The 19,984-nt window shown below is 40.8% G+C and overlaps 1 protein-coding gene across 1 annotated transcript in view; it reads right to left on the bottom strand.

Annotated features, from left to right (window-relative positions):
* Positions 1-2,088: 2,088 nt before the first annotated feature.
* The window catches only part of ccdc85a (coiled-coil domain containing 85A), a 36,539-nt gene continuing 18,643 nt past the window's right edge, over positions 2,089-19,984 (bottom strand). Inside the window, exons 3-4 of the mRNA XM_014154588.3 lie at positions 5,559-5,616; positions 2,089-2,782 (exon numbers count right to left, since the gene is read on the bottom strand). Coding sequence (XP_014010063.3) covers positions 2,767-2,782; positions 5,559-5,616 — 74 coding nt within the window. The 3' untranslated portion in view covers positions 2,089-2,766. The remainder of the gene's footprint in view (positions 2,783-5,558; positions 5,617-19,984) is intronic.

Here is a 19,984-nt window from a genome sequence, read left to right as displayed (position 1 = left end):
ACTGGCTAATAAAGCCCGCTAATCAGCCCAACTCAGAACAGATGCACCTAATAACGAAAAGGGAGGAAACAAAAAGGGAATCAGTGGCAGCTAGTAGGCCGGTGACGACGGCCGCCGAGCGCCACCCGAGCAGGAGGGGGGGCCACCTTCGGTAGGAGTCGTGACAATACGGGTTTCTCATAACCGGGATACAAGCTTTTTCGGATGATTGTAAACAGGATATGATGTTTATATGCATCAACTCAAAAACAGAATCCTTGAGTATCCCGAATAATAACGGGATATTGGTGTGCATGTAAACATGGTCAATGTGACTATGGTGGCCCAGATGGTGATTATATATGGTGTGTTTGGCGATTTCAGATGGTCACAACCATATTGCTACATCCACCAAATGGGAGAAAACATACCTCAAATGCTGTTGAAGAACGGTGCACACAGTTTTGGGAAAATGTGGTTTCAGTACAAACCGCCACGCAACGTAGCAAACGTTGAACGCACCCCAGGTAGACTTCCAGGTGTAGTGTGTCACATAACTGACGGAGAGAGAAAATAGAGGCAAAGGAAAAGCTGCTTTACTCAATCCCTAGTGAGAACTACTGATTTATACACAGACAGTTCCCTACAGGGAACAGGGAATAACAATGAAGGGGAACAATCCATTGCAAATCCAGGACTTTGGATTCCCAAATCCCTAGGCTCTGACATTAGTGTGTGACTGTTATCCTGGATCAAATGTAGGATGTTTAGGACTTGAAAAAACAAGGTAGTTCTTCTATAATGAGAAATCCCCAGGGATCTCCATGCATGCACACACACACCACACACACACACACACACACACACACACACACACACACACAAACACACACACGTGCAGAAACAGACACACACAGAAAGTCACACAGTCACACACACAAGCACACACACCAGGTATCAAAGTGCTAGCGAAGGCATGTTGCTAATTAGACAATCCCAGTTCCTACGAATTGTGTTATTTTATTTGAACAATACTGCAGTAATGAAATCTATGCCATCCTCTTCAGCCCTCCCAGCCTACATTGACATTGCATGTCAAAGTAAGTACAGGCGGATAGACAGACACAGTGTGTTAAGTAGTCAGGTAGGCTGACACAGAGACACAGCTTGCAGGCAGTAGTGAGGGCAACCCTAGTAGGACCCACTACTGGTGCATTGCAGTGGGAACTCAGACAATCACAGGAGTAGGTTTGCAGTTCCGCCCTGCTGACAGAGTTAATGTTAATCAGCCCACCACTCCCCTCGCCTACCCCACACACAGGTGTGTGTTTGTAAGATAATTGTGTACAATGAAAATAAAACATTTTCCTTAGTGTGTATGCTTCCTTTGCGCGTGTATGTATGTTGGTTGGGAGAGTGTAGAGATGTATATGTGTTTCTAACTGCGAGTGTGTGTGCGAAGGTGGTTCTTATTGGAATTGATTTGATCTGATGCCATTTGAGTAAATAAATAATGTTCGACCATTTCCCATGGCAGCAACCCAGAGGAAAATCTATATGTTTACTGTATAATATAGTGTTACGGAAACACACAGACACAAGCTGACAATAGAGAGATATTGATCAGATAAGCCTGTGAATATCATGGAGGCCTCTTCGGTCAAGCGGAATGGTGAGCTTGATCATCATGAGCTTCTATCTGCTGTGTTGTGCCTGGATCGACGAGTTAAGCGCATAATTGCTGAATACCTGTTGCCGTTCCTTCTGCTGGGGTGAAATAGTCATTTTCTTCATCCTTAACATGAATCTATGCACTCCTAAACACAAACACACCTATCGTCAGTGTATGGTGTGTGTGTGGGGCCAAACAGAAGACAAGTCTCTCTGGATTAGGTATTTTACATAAAGACGCTTTATTATATTAGACATACATCTCTTGATATGATATTTATAGATATAATAAGACCAGTAGGTCAAAAATAATACTATCATTGTTATATATAGAAAACTAAGCAGATATACACTACTTTTGACTTATCTTAGTTCTGTCACCAAAAATCTAAAAAGTCACAGGGATTAGAGGTTATACAGTACAGTTTGTTAGTAATATGTGTGTGTGTGTGTGTGTGTGTGTGTGTGTGTGTGTGTGTGTGTGTGTGTGTGTGTGTGTGTGTGTGTATATAAGTGACCCCTCACAAATCACATGAATTGAGATTAGGATTTTGTTATGTTCTCTCCACAACCATTGTCATATTAGCTGGTGTTCACATTTGTAGATGTATAATAAGGGGCCAATATAATGCAATCTTCTCAGTTGAACTTTGACACAAGGTTTATGTACTGTACTGTAACACTGGTTGGAACTTCACACAAAGCTGAAAGGGGAACACAGTACTGTAATGCATTATGGAGAGCATGTGTTGGTCTGTAAAGGGCCTATGGCCTACAAGTCTTGTTCCTTTCTGTTTCATAGGCTTTTTTATCAAAGGAGGTAGGACTATTTTGTTGGCAACAGAGAGATAAAATTCACTGACAGTAATATTAATTTGGCAATCACACTACTGTGTTTCCTCTATCTGACATTAAGAAAGAGCATGGCTGAAGTGGGAGAGTCGCCCTCATCAAGACACTATCTTTCAATCTTTATTTTGGTCTTTCTTTCTTTCTCTCTCTTTTTTTTCTTTCTCTACAGCACCTCTCTCTCTAGTGTTTCTCTCTGTCTCTCCCCCTCTCTCTCTCTTTAGGGGCTCTGGTCACTGGAGCATGTATGTTGGAGGCTTGTCGGGGTCAGGAGGCATCAAAGCTGAAAGACAAGAGGGGAAAATGGGTATTACCATTACTGTGTATATACATTTTTTTGTTGCAAGTTGCGTGTGCGCATTAGGGATGGGGGTTTTTAAATAAATTCACTATTCGAATAGTAATTTCTGTCAGATATCCGGATATTGTAAATACATGTTATTTTTTTACTTAAGTTTTTTTTATCCTGAGCACTGTTGCTATAGCTAGCTAGGCTAATTCAGGCTACATGCTGCGCTTTTTCCCCAACCCCATTCAGATAAAACAACAGCTTACCTGTTGGTTGCTTGTTGTAGCTTACTGCTTCTCATTGAGAACTTTTAATTCCATAATTTTATTCCATCTTGCATTGCATTAGTGAACTCTCACTCCACTTGCTACACATTGAGCCTCTTTGTCACCTTGATTGGCCAACATCAACAAGCTACAGTGCCTATAGAAAGTCTACACCCCGTTGAACTTTCTTCACATTTTGCTGCGTTAAACTTAAATCTAAAATGGAATTATATTCCATGGAATTATATTCCATTTTTTTCTCCTACATATCTACACAACCTACTCCACCTTTTCAAAGTTAAAGAAAGCTATAAAACATTTTCCAAATTTAGAAAAAATAATACAACTGAAATATCATAATTGGACAAGTCTCCACCCGCCTGAGCTAATACTTGGTGGAAGCACCTTTGGCTGCCATTACAGCTGTGAATCATTTTCATTAAGATTCTACCAACTTTGCACAACTCTTAGAGCAACATACAGAGCATTCGGAAAGTATTCAGACCCCTTCCCTTTTTCCACATTTTGTTTCATTACAGTCTTATTGTAAAATCGATTAATTAAAACATTTTCCTAATCAATCTACACACAATAACCCATAATGACAAAGCGAAAACAGGTTCTTAGAATTTATGAAATACAGAAATACCTTATTTACATAAGTATTCAGACCCTTTACTATGAGACACAAAATTGAGCTCAGGTGCATCCTGTTTCCACAGATCATCCTTGAGATGTGTTTACAACTTGATTGGAATCCACCTGTGGTATATGTAATTGATTGGACATGATTTGGAAAGGCACACACCTGTCTATATAAGGTCCCACAGTTGACAGCACATGTCAGAGCAAAAGCCAAGCCATGAGATCAAAGGAATTGTCTGTAGAGCTCTGAGACAGGATTGTGTCGAGGAACAGATCTGGGGAAGGGTACCAACATATTTCTGCAGCATTGAAGGTCCCAAAGAACACAGTGGCCTCCATCATTCTTAAATGGAAGAGCACTCCACCAATCAGACCGTTATGGTAGAGTGGCCAGATGGAAGCCATGCCAAAAGGCACCTAGAAGACTTTCAGACCATGAGAAAGACTCTCTGGTCTGATGAAACCAAGAAACTCTTTGGCCTGAATGCTAAGTTTCACGTCTGGAGGAAACCTGGCACCATCCCTACGGTGAAGCATGGTGGTGGCAGCATCATGCTGTGGGGATGTTTTTCAGCAGCAGGGACTGGGAGACTAGTCAGGACCGAGGGAAAGATGAACGGAGCAAAGTAAAGAGAGATCCTTTTGGCAAACTCCTTGGGGTGGCAGGTAGCCTAGTGGTTAGAGCATTGGGCCAGTAACTGAAATGTTGGTGGATTGAATCCCTGAGCTGACAAGGTAAAAATCTGTCGTTCTGCCCCTGAACAAGGCAGTTAACCCACTGTTCCTAGGCCGTCATTGTAAATAAGAATTTATTCTTAACTGACTTGCCTGGTTAAATAAAAATAAATAAAATAACAATCCTTGTTGAAAACCTGCTCAGGACCTCAGACTGGGGCGAAGGTTCCCCTTCCAACAGGACAACGACCCTAAGCCCACAGCCAAGACAATGCAGGAGTGGCTTCGGAACAAGTCTCTGAATGTCCTTGAGTGGCCCAGCCAGAGCTCGGACATGAACCCGATTGAACATCTCTGAAGAGACATGAAAATAGCTGTGCAGCAACGCTCCTTATCCAACCTGACAGAGCTTGAGAGGATCTGCAGAGAATAATGGGAGAAACTCCCCTAAAACAGGTGTGCCAAGCTTGTAGCGTCATACCCAAGAAGACTTGAGGCTATAATCGCTGCCAAAGGGGCTTCAACAAAGTACTGAGTAAAAGATCTGAATACCTATGTAACAGTGGTATTTCCATTTTTTATTTTTAATACATTTGCAAACATTTCTAAAAACCTGTTTTGCTTTGTCATTATGGGGTATTGTGTGTAGATTGATGAGGAGGAAAAAACTATTCAATACATTTTAGATTAAGGCTGTAACGTAACAAAATATGGAAAAATTAAAATGGTCTGAATACTTTCTGAAGGCACTGTATGTGTGTTTGTTTTTGTGTGTGTGCATGCCTTTGTATGTATAGTACCAGTCAAAAGTGTGGACACACATACTCATTCTAGGGTTTTTCTTAATATTGTACTATTTTCTACATTTTCTACATACTAAAGACATCAAAACTATGAAATAACACACATGGAATAATGTTTTAGAGGTGACTAGCTGGTTGAGAGAATGCCAAGAGTATGCAAAGCTGTCATCAAGGCAAATGGTGGCTACTTTGAAGAATCTCAAATATAAAATATATTTTGATTTGTTTAACACTTTTTTGGTTACTACATGATTCCATGTGTGTTATTTCATAGTTTTGATGTCTTCACTATTATTCTACAATGTAGAAAATAGTAAAAATAAAGAAAAACCCTTGAATGAGTAGGTGTGTCCAGAATTTGACTGGTATTGTATGTCTCACCTGTCCCAAATCTTCACACTCCTACAGGTGTTGGTGCAGCAGCCAGCAGATATGAGAGCTGCAAACAACATCAATAAATATGATCAATAATGACCAAGGGACAAGCACAACATCCTGACAATAAAACCAGAATTGAATAGAATAAAATAAACATATTTAAGATTGAAAATATATTATAGTAGAGTATTGTCATGTGTCTGTCTTGATTTTCACAGTATATCCAGAGCAGTGTGTGTGTGTGTGTGTGTGTGTGTGTGTGTGTGTGTGTGTGTGTGTGTGTGTGTGTATGTGTGTGTGTGTGTGTGTGTGTGGCCATAGTAGTGAGTCACTGTACTAATTACAGTCATTAGGTGGAAAACAACCCCATAATTCAAGTGTGTTGTAATAAGGAAGCATCACTTAATCTGAGAGGACTGGATCTGCTGGTTTGATTTGCTTATAATGCCCTCTTAATTATTTATGTTTGATACACTGAGGACAACACACACACACCCCAGTTAGCACATAACGTTCTGAGAACCATATGTTTCTTAGAGCTTGGTGAGAGCAAGGTTGTCCTATGGTTATTTTGCATACAACCTTCCCACAAAGTTCTGTGAATGGTGCAGGATACCAAGCTAGCACATAACATGAAACATATGTTTATTAGGTGGGAATTTCAGTGCTTCAGCATAATGGTTAAATTTAAAGTAATGTTCTCAGAACGTTCAGAGAACGTTAAGAGACAACAATCTTCTGTGGGAATTTCAGTACTTGAGCATAACATTTTCTACAGGTTTCCTCATGGTTCTATTTACAGTCATGTTCACAGGACATTAAGAAGACATTCCATAAAAAATATAAGAAAACAGTAACATTCAAAGAATGTTATTTAAAAACATACATTCCGTTCTCAGCGTCAACAAAACTCTCTATGTTGTGTGTTCAGGTGTGTTGGCCGCGCCCACTAATTGGCCACACCTGGTTCTTAAAGAGTGCTTGTTTCCTTTGAAATTGGGTCAATTTGAATAGACTAAACTGAACAGCTTTGTATGAGTAAAAAAAACATGGCATGCTACTTCCATTCTGGTGGTGCAGTGGACTAATTCCATGGATAGAAAACAGAAGATCATTGTTTTGAATCTCACTGACGCTGTGCTACAATAAATCTATGCTTGGAGTTCAAATCAGTTAATAAAAACTAAACTGGCGGTGTTATTAAGTCATATTGAAACATTTTCTCAAAACATTATTTAATTACCTTAAAATAACCTATAATTTCAGTTCTCAGAACATTAATAAAATATCCCAGGAAAACATTCAGGGAACCATAGTAAAACATTCTCAGAACCTCCCAGCAACTGAAAAATATTTGTTCCCAGAAAAAGTAAAATTATAATTTCTGTTTTAAGAACGTTTAAAAAACGTTCTGTTTTAACGGTTGTCGTGGAACATTGCAAGATTATGTTATAATGCTTGTATTGTATTATAATGGTTGTTTTATTCGACAGAATAGAGTATTCTGTTAACTATTGTGTGTGTGTTTTACTGAGGATGGGCCTCTATGACATAACACTGACAGAGGAGATTTATGATGTCTTTGGGTGATAAAACCTAAAGAGCATTCCAGAGAACATGAGCTAATGGTTCTGTTCTATACCGTACCAGGGAGAGACGGTTCCAGTTTAGAGTAGGATGACCAGATACTGGTCTATACAATGAAAACTGTTGACACAGCAGTTGCTGTCTGCTATGTTTTATAGATATCTTTCATACAAATCTTAACCTTGTGACCATTCTATGTATCTGTTGTTCATCATGTAGGTTGAGAGGGGTGTATCTTGGCTATAAAAGATCTTTGTACTTTTGTGTTGTCACTTTCAATGGCGCATCATTGAAAGTCAAGTGCTATTGCAAAGCTTTTATTATTAAAGATGTAGTTTAAGTATAACTCTGACTGGTGTGTGAAGTTTAACACTCCTCATTTGGTAATGCAGAAATTAGCCACCACACGGTCAGGAAACTTATGGCTTCGTTCCCAAAACCAATGGGAACCAAAAAAATGTACGTTCCCACAACTTCCTAGAAACTAAATGTCTGTCATTCTGCCCCTGAGCAAAGCAGTTAACCCACTGTTCCCCGGGCGCCGAAGACGTAGATATCGATTAAGGCAGCCCCCGCATCTCTCTGATTCAGAGGGGTTTGGTTAAATGAGGAAGACACATTTCAGTTGAAGGCATTCAGTTGTACAACTGACTAGGTATCCCCCTTTCCCTTTCCCAGTGCAAATGAAAAACATGTTTTAAGTTCCAAAGTTACATCAACCTATAGCTAAGTTTTTGTTATTTGGAGTTAATAAATACTTTTTGATTTGGGTCGCAGCATATTATGCATATCTGCCACTGTAGCATAGCAGCAAAGGCTGGACAAATATTATTTAACTCTTGTTTTAATATGTTAAAATGCATCCTACTGTATGTACATAAGTGGACATTATCAAGGGCCATATTTTTTCAAATACAACAATGGCCAGTTTGGGTCGCAGTTGCACGTCTTTTTGTAAAAACAAATAGGCTATGTCTGGTCCATGAATTCTTTGTGTTTTTTCAATATGGCCCTTGTGCTGATTGAGTTTGACACCCCTTGGCTAGCGTATCTATTTATGTAACTAGCTATTTATTTTGCAAGTTAAAAACACGGAGCCTAACGTTAGCTAGCTAGTTGCTGGGAGGATGACATGTCATTGAATGAGTGGGTGAGTGACAGACTTTTTCCACTCATATCATTTTTCTTTGGCTATAGCTAGAGATGCTGCAGGTTCATTTGGTTAGCGAGCAAGACATGTGAATCACTATGCTAGCTAGCTATGCTGAACTTTATTCACAGTTAGCATATCTCTTAGTTATCAATCAAATGTATTTGGCATCGATCAAATGTGCGGGCAAGCAGGCAAGTTCCCATTCAGTTGTTAAAATGTGGGTTGGGGCAAGCTAGCATTTGCAGGCAAGGTGCAGAAGGACGAGCAGGCCATTATTCCCCATTGTTTATCAGTGCAATTTTGATGGAAAACTAGTTTGAGAGGCTTAATCTACTGTTCCCTCGTTAGATTTTAGCTCATCTCGGTCTGGCTAGCATTAGTTGTTGATCTTGTTGTTGATGTGATAGGCAACTGAGGGAGAGAGACTCCCTTTTCATGGTTGTTCGATCAATAGGATTGTGAAGTTTGCAAATGTAAGAGGACTCCCGTGGTATTTACATATTTGCAGAAATCCATTCAGGTGTATTTTGTAGCTTTTGGTGAATGCGTTCTAGTGATCTAATGTTGCGCTGTTACTACTGCCTGTAAACACACAGTCCAGTTCAAAGTGAATGATGGCAGGCCTGTGTGGCAAATGACTTATTTGCATATAAGTCTACTGTACCTCTGATTGGCTATGATGCACTGGTCTGCATCATGATGCAGGGGTCCCGTGTGGCTCAGTTGGTAGAGCATTGTGTTTGCAACGCCAGGGTTGTGGGTTCGATTCCCACGGGGGACCAGTATGGATAAAAAAAAATGGATAAAATGTATGCATTCACTACTGTAAGTCGCTCTGGATAAGAGCGTCTGCTAAATGACTAAAATGTAATGTAAATGTCTGCGTAGACAATGGTCCCAGACAGGACAGATGTTTTATTTGGTTTTAATTACAGCAGTGTCTATTAATTGTCCAAACGCGAGGCCGCTTTCCCACTCTATATTAATATTGAATTTTCACAAATGCCTTACTATACGTAATTCCCAAACATACTATGAATTTATGAAAACATGATAATGACCATTTCTCTCTTGTCAGAAAATGTACAAAAAAGGTGTAATATTCATCCTGGAGGTGTATATGAATGTTGCAAAAATGCTGTCAGTTCCACTTTAAAACAGTTACAGAGTTTAATTGCTGTGATAGGAGAAAACTAAGGATAGATCAACAACATTGTAGTTATTCCACAATACTAACCTAAATGACAGAGTGAGAAGACTGAAGCCTGTACAGAATAAAAATATTCCAAAACATGCATCCTCTTTGCAAAAAGGCACAAAAGTAAAACTGAAAAAATGTGTCAAAGAAATTATCTTTTGTCCTGAATATTATGTTTCGAGCAAATCCAACACAACACATCACTGAGTACCACTCTTCATATTTTCAAGCATGGTGGTGGCTGCATCATGTTATGGGTATGCTTGTCATCGGCAAGGACTAGGGAGTTTTTTAGGATAAAAAGAAATGGAAAAAAGTCTTTCTTTAACACAACAAAATGTGGAATAAGTCAAGGGGTATGAATACTTTCTGAAGGCACTGTACATATATGACTTGTTTCAGGAAACTAGGCATATGTCGCACTACTTCACAGGAGCGTCATTTGAACGCTCCTATCAAAATGTGTTTTTTGGCAGAAATGCCTTCTGGAATATGTGACCAATTTGTTAGCTTTAGCTAGCTGCAGATTCATACTACAGCTATGATAATGTTTGTATTGGTACTGTAGTACTAATGAGATTATCCTGGTTCATTGTTTAACTAGTTAGCTACCTAGCTAGCTAGCCAACATGTCTAAACAAAGGACTCCACTTCGGCCGGATTATTACATGACCCATCAAATTAGCGAGGTGTATCTGGGGGTAATTATGGCCATCTATTGTATTTCATGAACATGTGTACATGTCTAGACAATAGTGACCCATCCACTTAGCTAGATGTGGCTGGGGAGTGGGTATAGCATTTCCTTCACATGACCCATCAATTTAGACAAGTGTGTCGAGTAAGCATCATATAATGATAAAATATTTATACAATATTTTTATATGGACACTTTCTGTTTTTGATATTGCCACTAAGTAACCACTTCACTGTACCGTTTACACCTTCTGTATCCTGTGCATGTGACAACAAAACTAAGATTTTATTTGATATAGCTTGTGTTACCACATGGCCTCACACTTGAATCCTTAAAGAGATGGGTGTGGCTAAGGCTTTAGAGGGGGTGAACGATGCTGAAAGGGTGTAGACAAAGAACTCTCCAGTAGGTGTACCAAAAGATTCAAGGGCCAAGTGGGGTTAAAAGTTGATCAACTTTCAAAACAGAATTACTTTCCCATTGTTCCTCAACTTCAGTGTATGATATACAATTTTCTAGCTTTGAGTCTCTACTTTTATCCAATGTAAAAAAAAACACAATTTCAGATTTTGCTACATAAGACCAAATCTACTGTAGGCGGTCGGACACATATACATTTTTCCCTGTTGCCTATCGTGGATGTCCTTGGGCAGGGGCAGAGAAAAAGGCAAGACACTGCTTTGATAGTGATGATTAACACACATACCACCACACTGACTTTCTACGTGAAAAAAGGTATTTTAAAACCCAATACTTAGCCATCAATGGTCAAATATTAGGCAGTACATATGTATCCTATTTAGACCCTTCAGCCATCTTGGTTATTCATGCAGGACCAGTGGATCAAACTTCCAGTGAGCATGTGGCAGAACAGCTGTTCAGAAAGAAAAAATAAAGAAGAGGTGACTAGTGACCACAGTCATTCATCATCTGTCATACATGATGTGTGTGTTGTGTGTGTGTGTGCGTGCATGTTTATTTAATATTCTAAGTACAGAGAAAACACTGACAGGTGTTTTGAAGGGCTATCCTGCCCCTATCCTGTCCTCTAAGCAGAGAGACCCTGATCCTCCTGGCCCTCTCTGCCACTATTGACCTGCTTCCTCCTGCCCTCCCATTGGTCCAGCCAGAGACAGGGACAGACACCTCTGGCTATTCCACAGCTGTCTCCTCTGCTCTGCTGCACCTGTGTGTGTGTGTGTGTGTGTGTGTGTGTGTGTGTGTGTGTGTGTGTGTGTGTGTGTGTGTGTGTGTGTGTGTGTGTGTGTGTGTGTGTGTGTGTGTGTGTGTGTGTGTGTGTGTGTGTGGAGGGGGGTTGGCCCTCCTTCATTTTGTTAGGGTCCTCTGAGGCATAGCCTCATTGTGAGAGGAGGAAAGAGGAAAGAAGGGAGAATAGAAAGAGGCGACTGAACAACAGCGCCGGGCTTCTATGAAGACTTCAAAGAGTAAACACACACACACACACAAACACTACAAACACATATAAAGGTAAAGACAGACACACACACCACCTCAACAGTCTTCATTATGTTCCTGAATCCCTCTATGGCAGCCATTAGACACAGTGTCAGTGAAGGTCTGCTCTTAATCTGAACCTCTGCATTAGGCTATTTCCATGGTGGGCGAACAAAAAGCTCAAAGCACCAGGAACGACGCCTAAGTGTTGCTTACACTATCAAATAAACAGAGTGATTTCACTGCCTCTATTTGGATACATAACACACTGTACACTAAGATCAGTCAGAAGCCTGGAGCTGACATGGTTAGGGGAGTTAGTGTGTGTGTGCGTGCGTGCTTGCATGTGCGTGCGTGCCTGTACACGCATACTGTACATGCGCATGTGTGCGTGTCTATGTTCATGACAGTGTGTCTTATGTGGATAGGTTAGCTGCACATGTAAGCCATTAATAATATGTAAAATATTCCTCAGCAGACATAATAGGAAAAAGGCTTCAAAGTGGAAATGCAAATTAGAAGCCAGGGAAGCAGCTGTTGGCCTAGCTTAGGAGCTGTCCCCTGTAGAGGACCTCTGATCACTATCACACACACATACACATACTCACACACACTCACACACACTCACACACACTCACACACCCTCCAACATCCCATAATCCAACAGCAGTCCAGGTCAACACTTAATTAGTTTCCTACCAAATATCTGTGCTGGGCTTACCACCTTATTAACCTACTTCCTGCCTGCTAGCAACCAAAAGATAGAAAAATACTCAACAGTGACAGCACACACACACACACTTTCTTTCTCCCACTTCCACACACACTTCCCTGTTGTAGTTGTTTGTGGGAACTCCTAGCGCTCGCAGCTGGAAGACCCAGAGATGGAGTAAATAGAAGTGATTGGAGCACACCAGGGAACCCAGCGATATTAGGAGCTTAAACTACTATTTAAAAACCCTAAGATCAAACACACTCACACACTTACGCTGTGTGTGTGTGTGTGTGTTTTCTCTGGAGGCAAATTAGGCTCTCATCCTTAGTCCTACTGAAGGCATCCACCCACAACAGACCAATGTTCTATCTCTTCTCTTGTCTGTAGAAACACAGCAGGGGTATTGAGGAACACTATACTGTATTCAGTCCTGGTCTAGCTACTGATTGCCTGCCCTGGTACTGAGAGATCACAGGAGGCTGGTGAGAGGAGGACGGCTCATAAGAATGACTGGGATGGAGTAAATGGAGTGGTATCAAACTCATGGAAACCACATGTTTGATGTGCTTGATACCATTCCATTGATTCCGTCCCTGAGTGTCTAGTTTGAGAAACAGACGCCTCAGAAGTCCTCAACTGGCAGCTTCATTAAATAGTACTCACAAAACACCAATCTCAACGTCAACAGTGAAGTGGCGACTCCAGGATGCTGGCCTTCTAGGCAGAGTTCCTCTGTCCAGTGTCTGTGTTCTTTTGCCTATCTTAATCTTTTATTTTTATTGGCCAGTCTGAAATATGGCTTTTTCTTTGCAACTCTGCCTAGAAGGCCAGCATCCCGGAGTCGTGTTTTCACTGTTGACGTTGAGACTGGTGTTTTTGCGGGTACTATTTAATGAAGCTGCCAGTTGAGGACTTGTGAGGCGCTTATTTCTCAAACTAGACACTCTAATGTACTTGTTCTCTTGCTCAGTTGTGCACCGGGGCCTCCCACTCCTCTTTCTATTCTGGTTAGAGCCAGTTTGCGCAGTTCTGTGAAGTGAGTAGTACACAGCGTTGTACGAGATCTTCTTGGCAATTTCTCGCATGAAATAGCCTTCATTTCTCAGAACAAGAATAGACTGACGAGTTTCAGAAGAAAGTTCTTTGTTTCTGGCCATTTTGAGCCTGTAATCGAGCCCACAAATGCTGATGATCCAGATACTCAACTAGTCTAAAGAAAGCCAGTTTTATTGTTTCTGTAATCAGTACAACAGTTTTCAGCTGTGCTAACATAATTGCAAAAGGGTTCTCTAATGATCAATTATCCTTTTAAAATGCTAAACTTGGATTAGCTAACACAATGTGCCATTGGAACACAGGTGTGATGGTTGCTGATAATGGGCCTCTGTACACCTATGTAGATATTCCATTAAAAATCAGCCGTTTCTAGCTACAATAGTCATTTACAACATTTTATGTTATTTTAATGGACAAAAAAATCTATTTTCTTGTAAAAACAAGGACATTTCTAAGTGACCCCAAACTTTTGAACGGTAGTGTACATATATATATATTTTTTTACACATACTTTTCTCAACATTAACCACATCCGAAACATACCCTTCCACAAACCAAAGTATCAGCCATCACACCATGCAAAGGAACATGTCACGTTGGTATGAATGATTCAGGAGACAGGCGCAGGAATGCGTAATAGGGTTTTTTATTTCTTACCCAAATTACGGCGTGCCGTATAAAAGCACGGGGACGAAAACCAAACAAACACTATACAAAACACAGGGTAGAAACCCAAATAAAAGAGCGAGGAGTACCTCGAATAAATAACACAAGCGCACAATGATTAACACACGGGACGAGACCCGTAATCATCTGCACAATCCACATTTGCACGAAAGCCATAGAACAGGTACTCACACGAACCAACGGACATTGTAACAATAATCGACAGCACAATGGTAAACCAAGGACACACTTACACAATTACTAATCACTGGGAATAGGGGGCAGGTGTGCGTAATGAAAGTTCCGGAGGGATCCATGACAGAACAACCTAATCAAAACCTTTCCTTTATAGAATGCACCTAACTGTCAACTCCGTCAAACAGCACAAAAGGCATGTCTATCTCTGTATCCATTATCCAACAAGTGTTCAAAGGCTTTGATTGTTCTACTCTAACACTAGACTATTCAAAAATGCAATACAAATCTCCAAAACGTCCCCCTGTTCCGTTCCATACCACTGCATAATGATCCAGGGCCAACCCTGCTAGCATCCTGGCATGCCCTTCCAGACTCAGAACATAAAACAAGATCCACAAAGCAAACACCATCCCTTATGTCCAGCACAGCAAGTACTTCAACAGTCTTAGCATATATTGCAGGGCAATGATGAACAATGATTAGCAATCAGTGACGGAGCTGAAAACCATGCATCAATTACAAAAACATCTTCCTTGTCACTATACTGTTGGGTTGTAAAACCCTTTATTCAGTTCGGAACCATTGCTATTCTAAAACGTTTACACAGCTTTTCAGTGATATTGAATGCAGCCCAGTTAGCACATCTGTCATGACAACAGGAAGTCTGACTGACAGTGAGAAGAGGATGTGGAGCATATGCTGACGTCATATCCTCTTTCTCAGCAATCTTTCTTCACAGCTACAACCGGGCTCAAATCTCAGGGCTAAAAATAGACCCAGCATCATACACTGTATGAGAGCCTAGAGAATAAACAGCCACCGTTTCCTGTATTCTCTTATCCAATATCGCTCTCTCTCTCTTGTTCACTCACACACACGCAAACACACACAAACACTGCCCTGAAGAGAGGTAGGTGTGCTTAACCCTTTACTGACAGAGTGGAGAAGCGATGTCATCCTGTCTGGTGAAGGTCTGCTCAGGAGCTTCTCTGCTGACCCGTTAGAACATCATGAGGTCAGGTGACACACTGCCAACCAATGCTATTATCATGAGACTAATTCAGACTTCTGTAAGGGACACCCATAACCAGATTGGAATACAGTACTAGTGCAAAAAGTAAACACTCTGCATCTACCAGGATTGGGATTCAAACATTTCAAGGACGGATGAGGTTTGCGCCATTTTCTCCCTTGGAGAAAGGTTCTGTCTTTGTGTTCTTTGCTTCGCCAGGCTTCTGCAGCTGTCTTTTGTCTGGGTGAACACGTTCTCAAAAGAGGACTTGGGGAGGGGGGGGGGGGCATACAGCCAGATCCTGAAAGACAGAATATGACCTTCAGCTTGGCATACCCCACAAAGAGTAAAGCTCCTTCAAATACAACAGCTCAGCCTTCGTCATACCCTCAATGTGCGTCACACACTCATTCACTCACAGTGAGCGACCACAGTCGGATGGCTGAATCGACCATGGCAGTATGATTGCCATGTGTATTGGTGATAGTGAAGAGGCTATTGCTAATTTCCATATTCTTATGATGGTCCACTCCCTCACTCGCATATGCACACCCCCACGCACACAATACAAACAACACACATACCCTCTATCACTCTCTCTCTCTCTCTCTCTCTCGCTCACTGTTTGAACAGATTTTCATGGCTAGGCCAACATGATTGGTCGTGAGAGTCTGGAAAATGGGATATTGGATTCTCCCATTCTGCTGGTTTACAGGAAGTCCCTCCATCCTACTCTGCATCTTCACTGGCAGGTTTGCTCCATATTCACTATGTGACTGCTGGCCTTACTTCTGGTATTTTATTAACTTCTTAAAGCATGTGCTAAATATTCACAGTGCATATGCTATTTAGCTGCCTAACGATTATACTATTTCCTTTCCCTCTATGTAATGTGGTCCAATTCTGTACAGTCTAGGATGCCCACAGTGAAAGAACAGAGACAGAGTGATGTGTGCCCTCTCATCAGAAACAAAAAAGTTGCCTTCTGTTCAGTCGAGCAACCACTTCTTTCTGCTTATGAACAATAATGCAAGTGCTTTCACTTATGCCCCTTAAAGCATGTACACACACACACACACACACATTCATAATCATATTTTCTGTGACAGACACACACACACTGTCACACACACACACTTTCTCACTCAAGCGAATGGGACACCATCTGTTGCTCCTCAGGCCACACCTGACACCAAGCATGTCAGTGTTCTGGTCTTAATGACACACACACTGACTTCTACACATCAAATCAGTCATCTCTTTTCCATCCATACTATCATTATCTAAAAACACATAATCTACAAAACATAATCATCATTAAAGCTCTAAATCGTGCTATTTAATGCCTGGCAGCATAAATTAAAGCTGGGATTAATTCATGCAACACACACACACACATATGCACACACAGACAGACACCAACACACGTACGTACGCACACACACACACACACACACATTAACATTAATCAAGAATATAATGGACTCTTCTGGTGCTGGGCAATTAGAGCGCAGCAGACAACTACTATAGCATGAGATGAGTATTTGACAGATAGCCATGCACTATCTCTGAGACTGACGGATCTATAAGATGAAGAATGTCTGTTGAGAGCTACAACACATACTTGGGGACGGATTCAATATAGCGTGCTTGACATGTTAGTCATTTCTGATTGAGCCGACCTGCGCAGCACATACAAGTGTCTGCATACAAAGCATTCAGAAAGCATTCCTACCCCTTGACATATTACACATTTTGTTGTGTTACAGTCTGAAATCAAAATTGATTAAATAGATCTTTTTTTCTCACCCATCTACACACAATAGCCCATAATGACTTATTGAAATACAGAAATATCTCAATACATGTTAGAATCATCATTGGCAGTGATTACAGCTATGAGTCTTTCTAGGTAAGTGTCTTAGACCTTTGCACACCTGGATTGTACAATATTTACACATTATTCTTTTTTGTTAATTATTCAATCTCTGTTAAGTTGTTTGTTGATCATTGCAAGACAACTATTTTCAGCTCTTGGCCTCATGATGAAATTCCTGAGCGGTTTCTTTCCTCTCCGGAAACTGAGTTAGGAAGGACACATGTATCTTTGTAGTGGCTGGGTGTATTGATACACCATCAAAAGTGTAATAATAACTTCACCATGCTCAAAGGGATATTAATTGTGTGCTTTTTTATTTTTACCCATCTATCGTACTACACCGACGCTCGTCGGATGTGGTAGGGCTTGCAAACGGACTACAAAGGGAAGCACAGCCGTGAGCTGCCCAGTGACACAAGCCTACCAGACGAGCTACAGTTGAAGTTAGAAGTTTACATACACCTTAGCCAAATACATTTAAACTCAGTTTTAATGAAAGAAGTAAAAGCTGAAATAAAGCATTCACTATTCTATTATTCTGAGATTTCACGTTCTTAAAATAAAGTGGTGATCCTAACTGACCTAAGACAGGGAATTTTTACTAGGATTAAATGTCAGGAATTGTGAAAAACTGGGTTTAAATGTATTTGGCTAAGGTGTATGTAAACTTCCGACTTCAACTGTATATATAAAGCACAGGAAAAATCACGTTTTGGACTGCCCTGGATCTTTAAACTCATAGCACATGTCATGCCAACTTTAGGCAACAATATTTTACAGTTGAGACATAAAACACCCACCTGTGAATGAAAGGAGACTCAGTTCAGAATAGACTCAGGTGTGTGAAAGTTCATTTTTTCAGAATTTCACCACAAAAAAAACAAGGGTTGTCCTTGGCAACACATTGCGGGGGAATTCAGCCCATGCTTTTTCACTCTCCCTAGTCCCAATTCCTGATTGAATCTGAATGCAAGTCTGATAACAACAACAATTGGCCTTAACAAATGAGCCATAATAGATCTGTCATACTGACAACTCCTTTGTGTAATATCAGACATGTTCATCCTTATTGGACAACTGCTAATAGCCTTGTATGCATTGCATTGGACCAACTTTATTGAAATCCCAATCCCAAGACACTGGTCAGGGTGTTAACAAGTGAAGGAGGAAACACAGAGAACATGGCCCTAAGTACTGCTCAGTGTACCAGACTGATTATTCAGAGAACTGGGCTTCCTCATATGCCAAAAGCTGGGTATATACAGTAGGAGGTTTTCTCAGAAAATTACTTTAGTTTCTGAGAAATAGGGCGATGGAAGGGAGGGAGAGAGACAGTGAAAGAGAGAGGGAGCAAGAGATAGGGAGCGTGAAAGAGAGAGAGAGAGAAAGAAAGAGGGAGGGCGGGCAGGAGGGATGGATGGAGGGGGGGGGAGGGAATGAGTAAAGAAGAGAGAAAGTGCAATATTGAAAACATCAGACCGACGCTAAAGCCTTGTTTATATTGGCAGTTTGAAGTGACTAAAATCCATTTTTTTTTTGCATTTCCGATTGGTTTGAATCTGTTATTTTCCCTGCTGTCTGAACAGCCCAAAAGCACATGGAATAGGATATTTCGAGCCACATTTTCATATGCGGTTTGAAGTCAGATATAAATCTGATTCCTGGCCATGCGACTTGTGTCTGAATGGTCAAATCTGATTTATTTTACCTCAACTGGTTTTAAGACTTATTTGGCATATCTTGTTGCTTGCTAGCTACTCTGTTGACAGTCTGACAAGGACATGTGGTAGCTAACTAGGTTGTTTGAGGCTTTGAAAGTGTTCTTACACTATGATTTTAAACATTCAAAGCAATCGGGAAATGTCCATTGTAGGCATTGTTGTCACCGTAGCTTGCTACAGAACGTCTGAGTGATAGGAAGCACGAGCACCACCACCAATCAGTCTACACCACTGCACACATGTCAGCAAAAGACTACTGTCTGAACACACACAAATCCGATTTCGTCACTTGTAACTTGCTGTTTTGTCAGTCAGTATTCCATAACGGATTTGAGAAACACAACTGATTTGAGAATTAAGGCCTGCAGTGTGAACAAGGCTTTAGAGGATCCCTGCCAGCTCCCTCTTTCCCTCATCAGTAACACCATCTCAAGAGAGGATAAATTAAATTCCAGCTTGATGCCAAAACAGCCGATGTTCAACCTTCTACACCCCCACCCACCTCCCCCCAACACTCATTGAAACCCAGAGAGCAATTCAAAATCCCTCCAAATTAAATTAGGTTCATACTGCAATATAAACATCCTAAACCAAACAGAACAGGACAGACACGAGCAGGGCTTTCGACATTCTTACGATTCTATATGTATTGTGATTTGATACTGCAATTTTATTCCGATTTGATGTTCCAAACATATTGCTCACTATACTGTATGTCTACTACAGAGAGACAAGTGAGAAAATGAGTTTTGGTCATTCACGGAAATAAAAGTGGAGAAAACATTTTGGCTCAAAATGTAAAAAGAAGATGGATATCTATAGGATTGGATAGGAGTACTGCCGACTAGCGCTAGCTAATACTACCCAGCAAAATTCAAATCAATACTTGGAGTCAAAGTATCGATATAATTTAGTCAAAGAAAATATCACGATATGTAGGCTAACTGTATCAATTTTTCCCTACAGGATACGGAAAGGAAAACCTATGTTGCATGAAGTAGCCTGAAAATTCAGCAGAGCCTGTTGTGTGTCACATCTCCAACGCTAATGCCTGGGCACCCTGGGCACACAACAGGGAGAATTATGGCTTAT

This window comes from Salmo salar, chromosome 18 (assembly GCF_965601325.2).
Source record: "Salmo salar chromosome 18, fSalSal1, whole genome shotgun sequence".
Classification (NCBI taxonomy): domain Eukaryota; kingdom Metazoa; phylum Chordata; class Actinopteri; order Salmoniformes; family Salmonidae; genus Salmo; species Salmo salar.
This window is presented reverse-complemented; position numbering and strand designations above follow the sequence as displayed.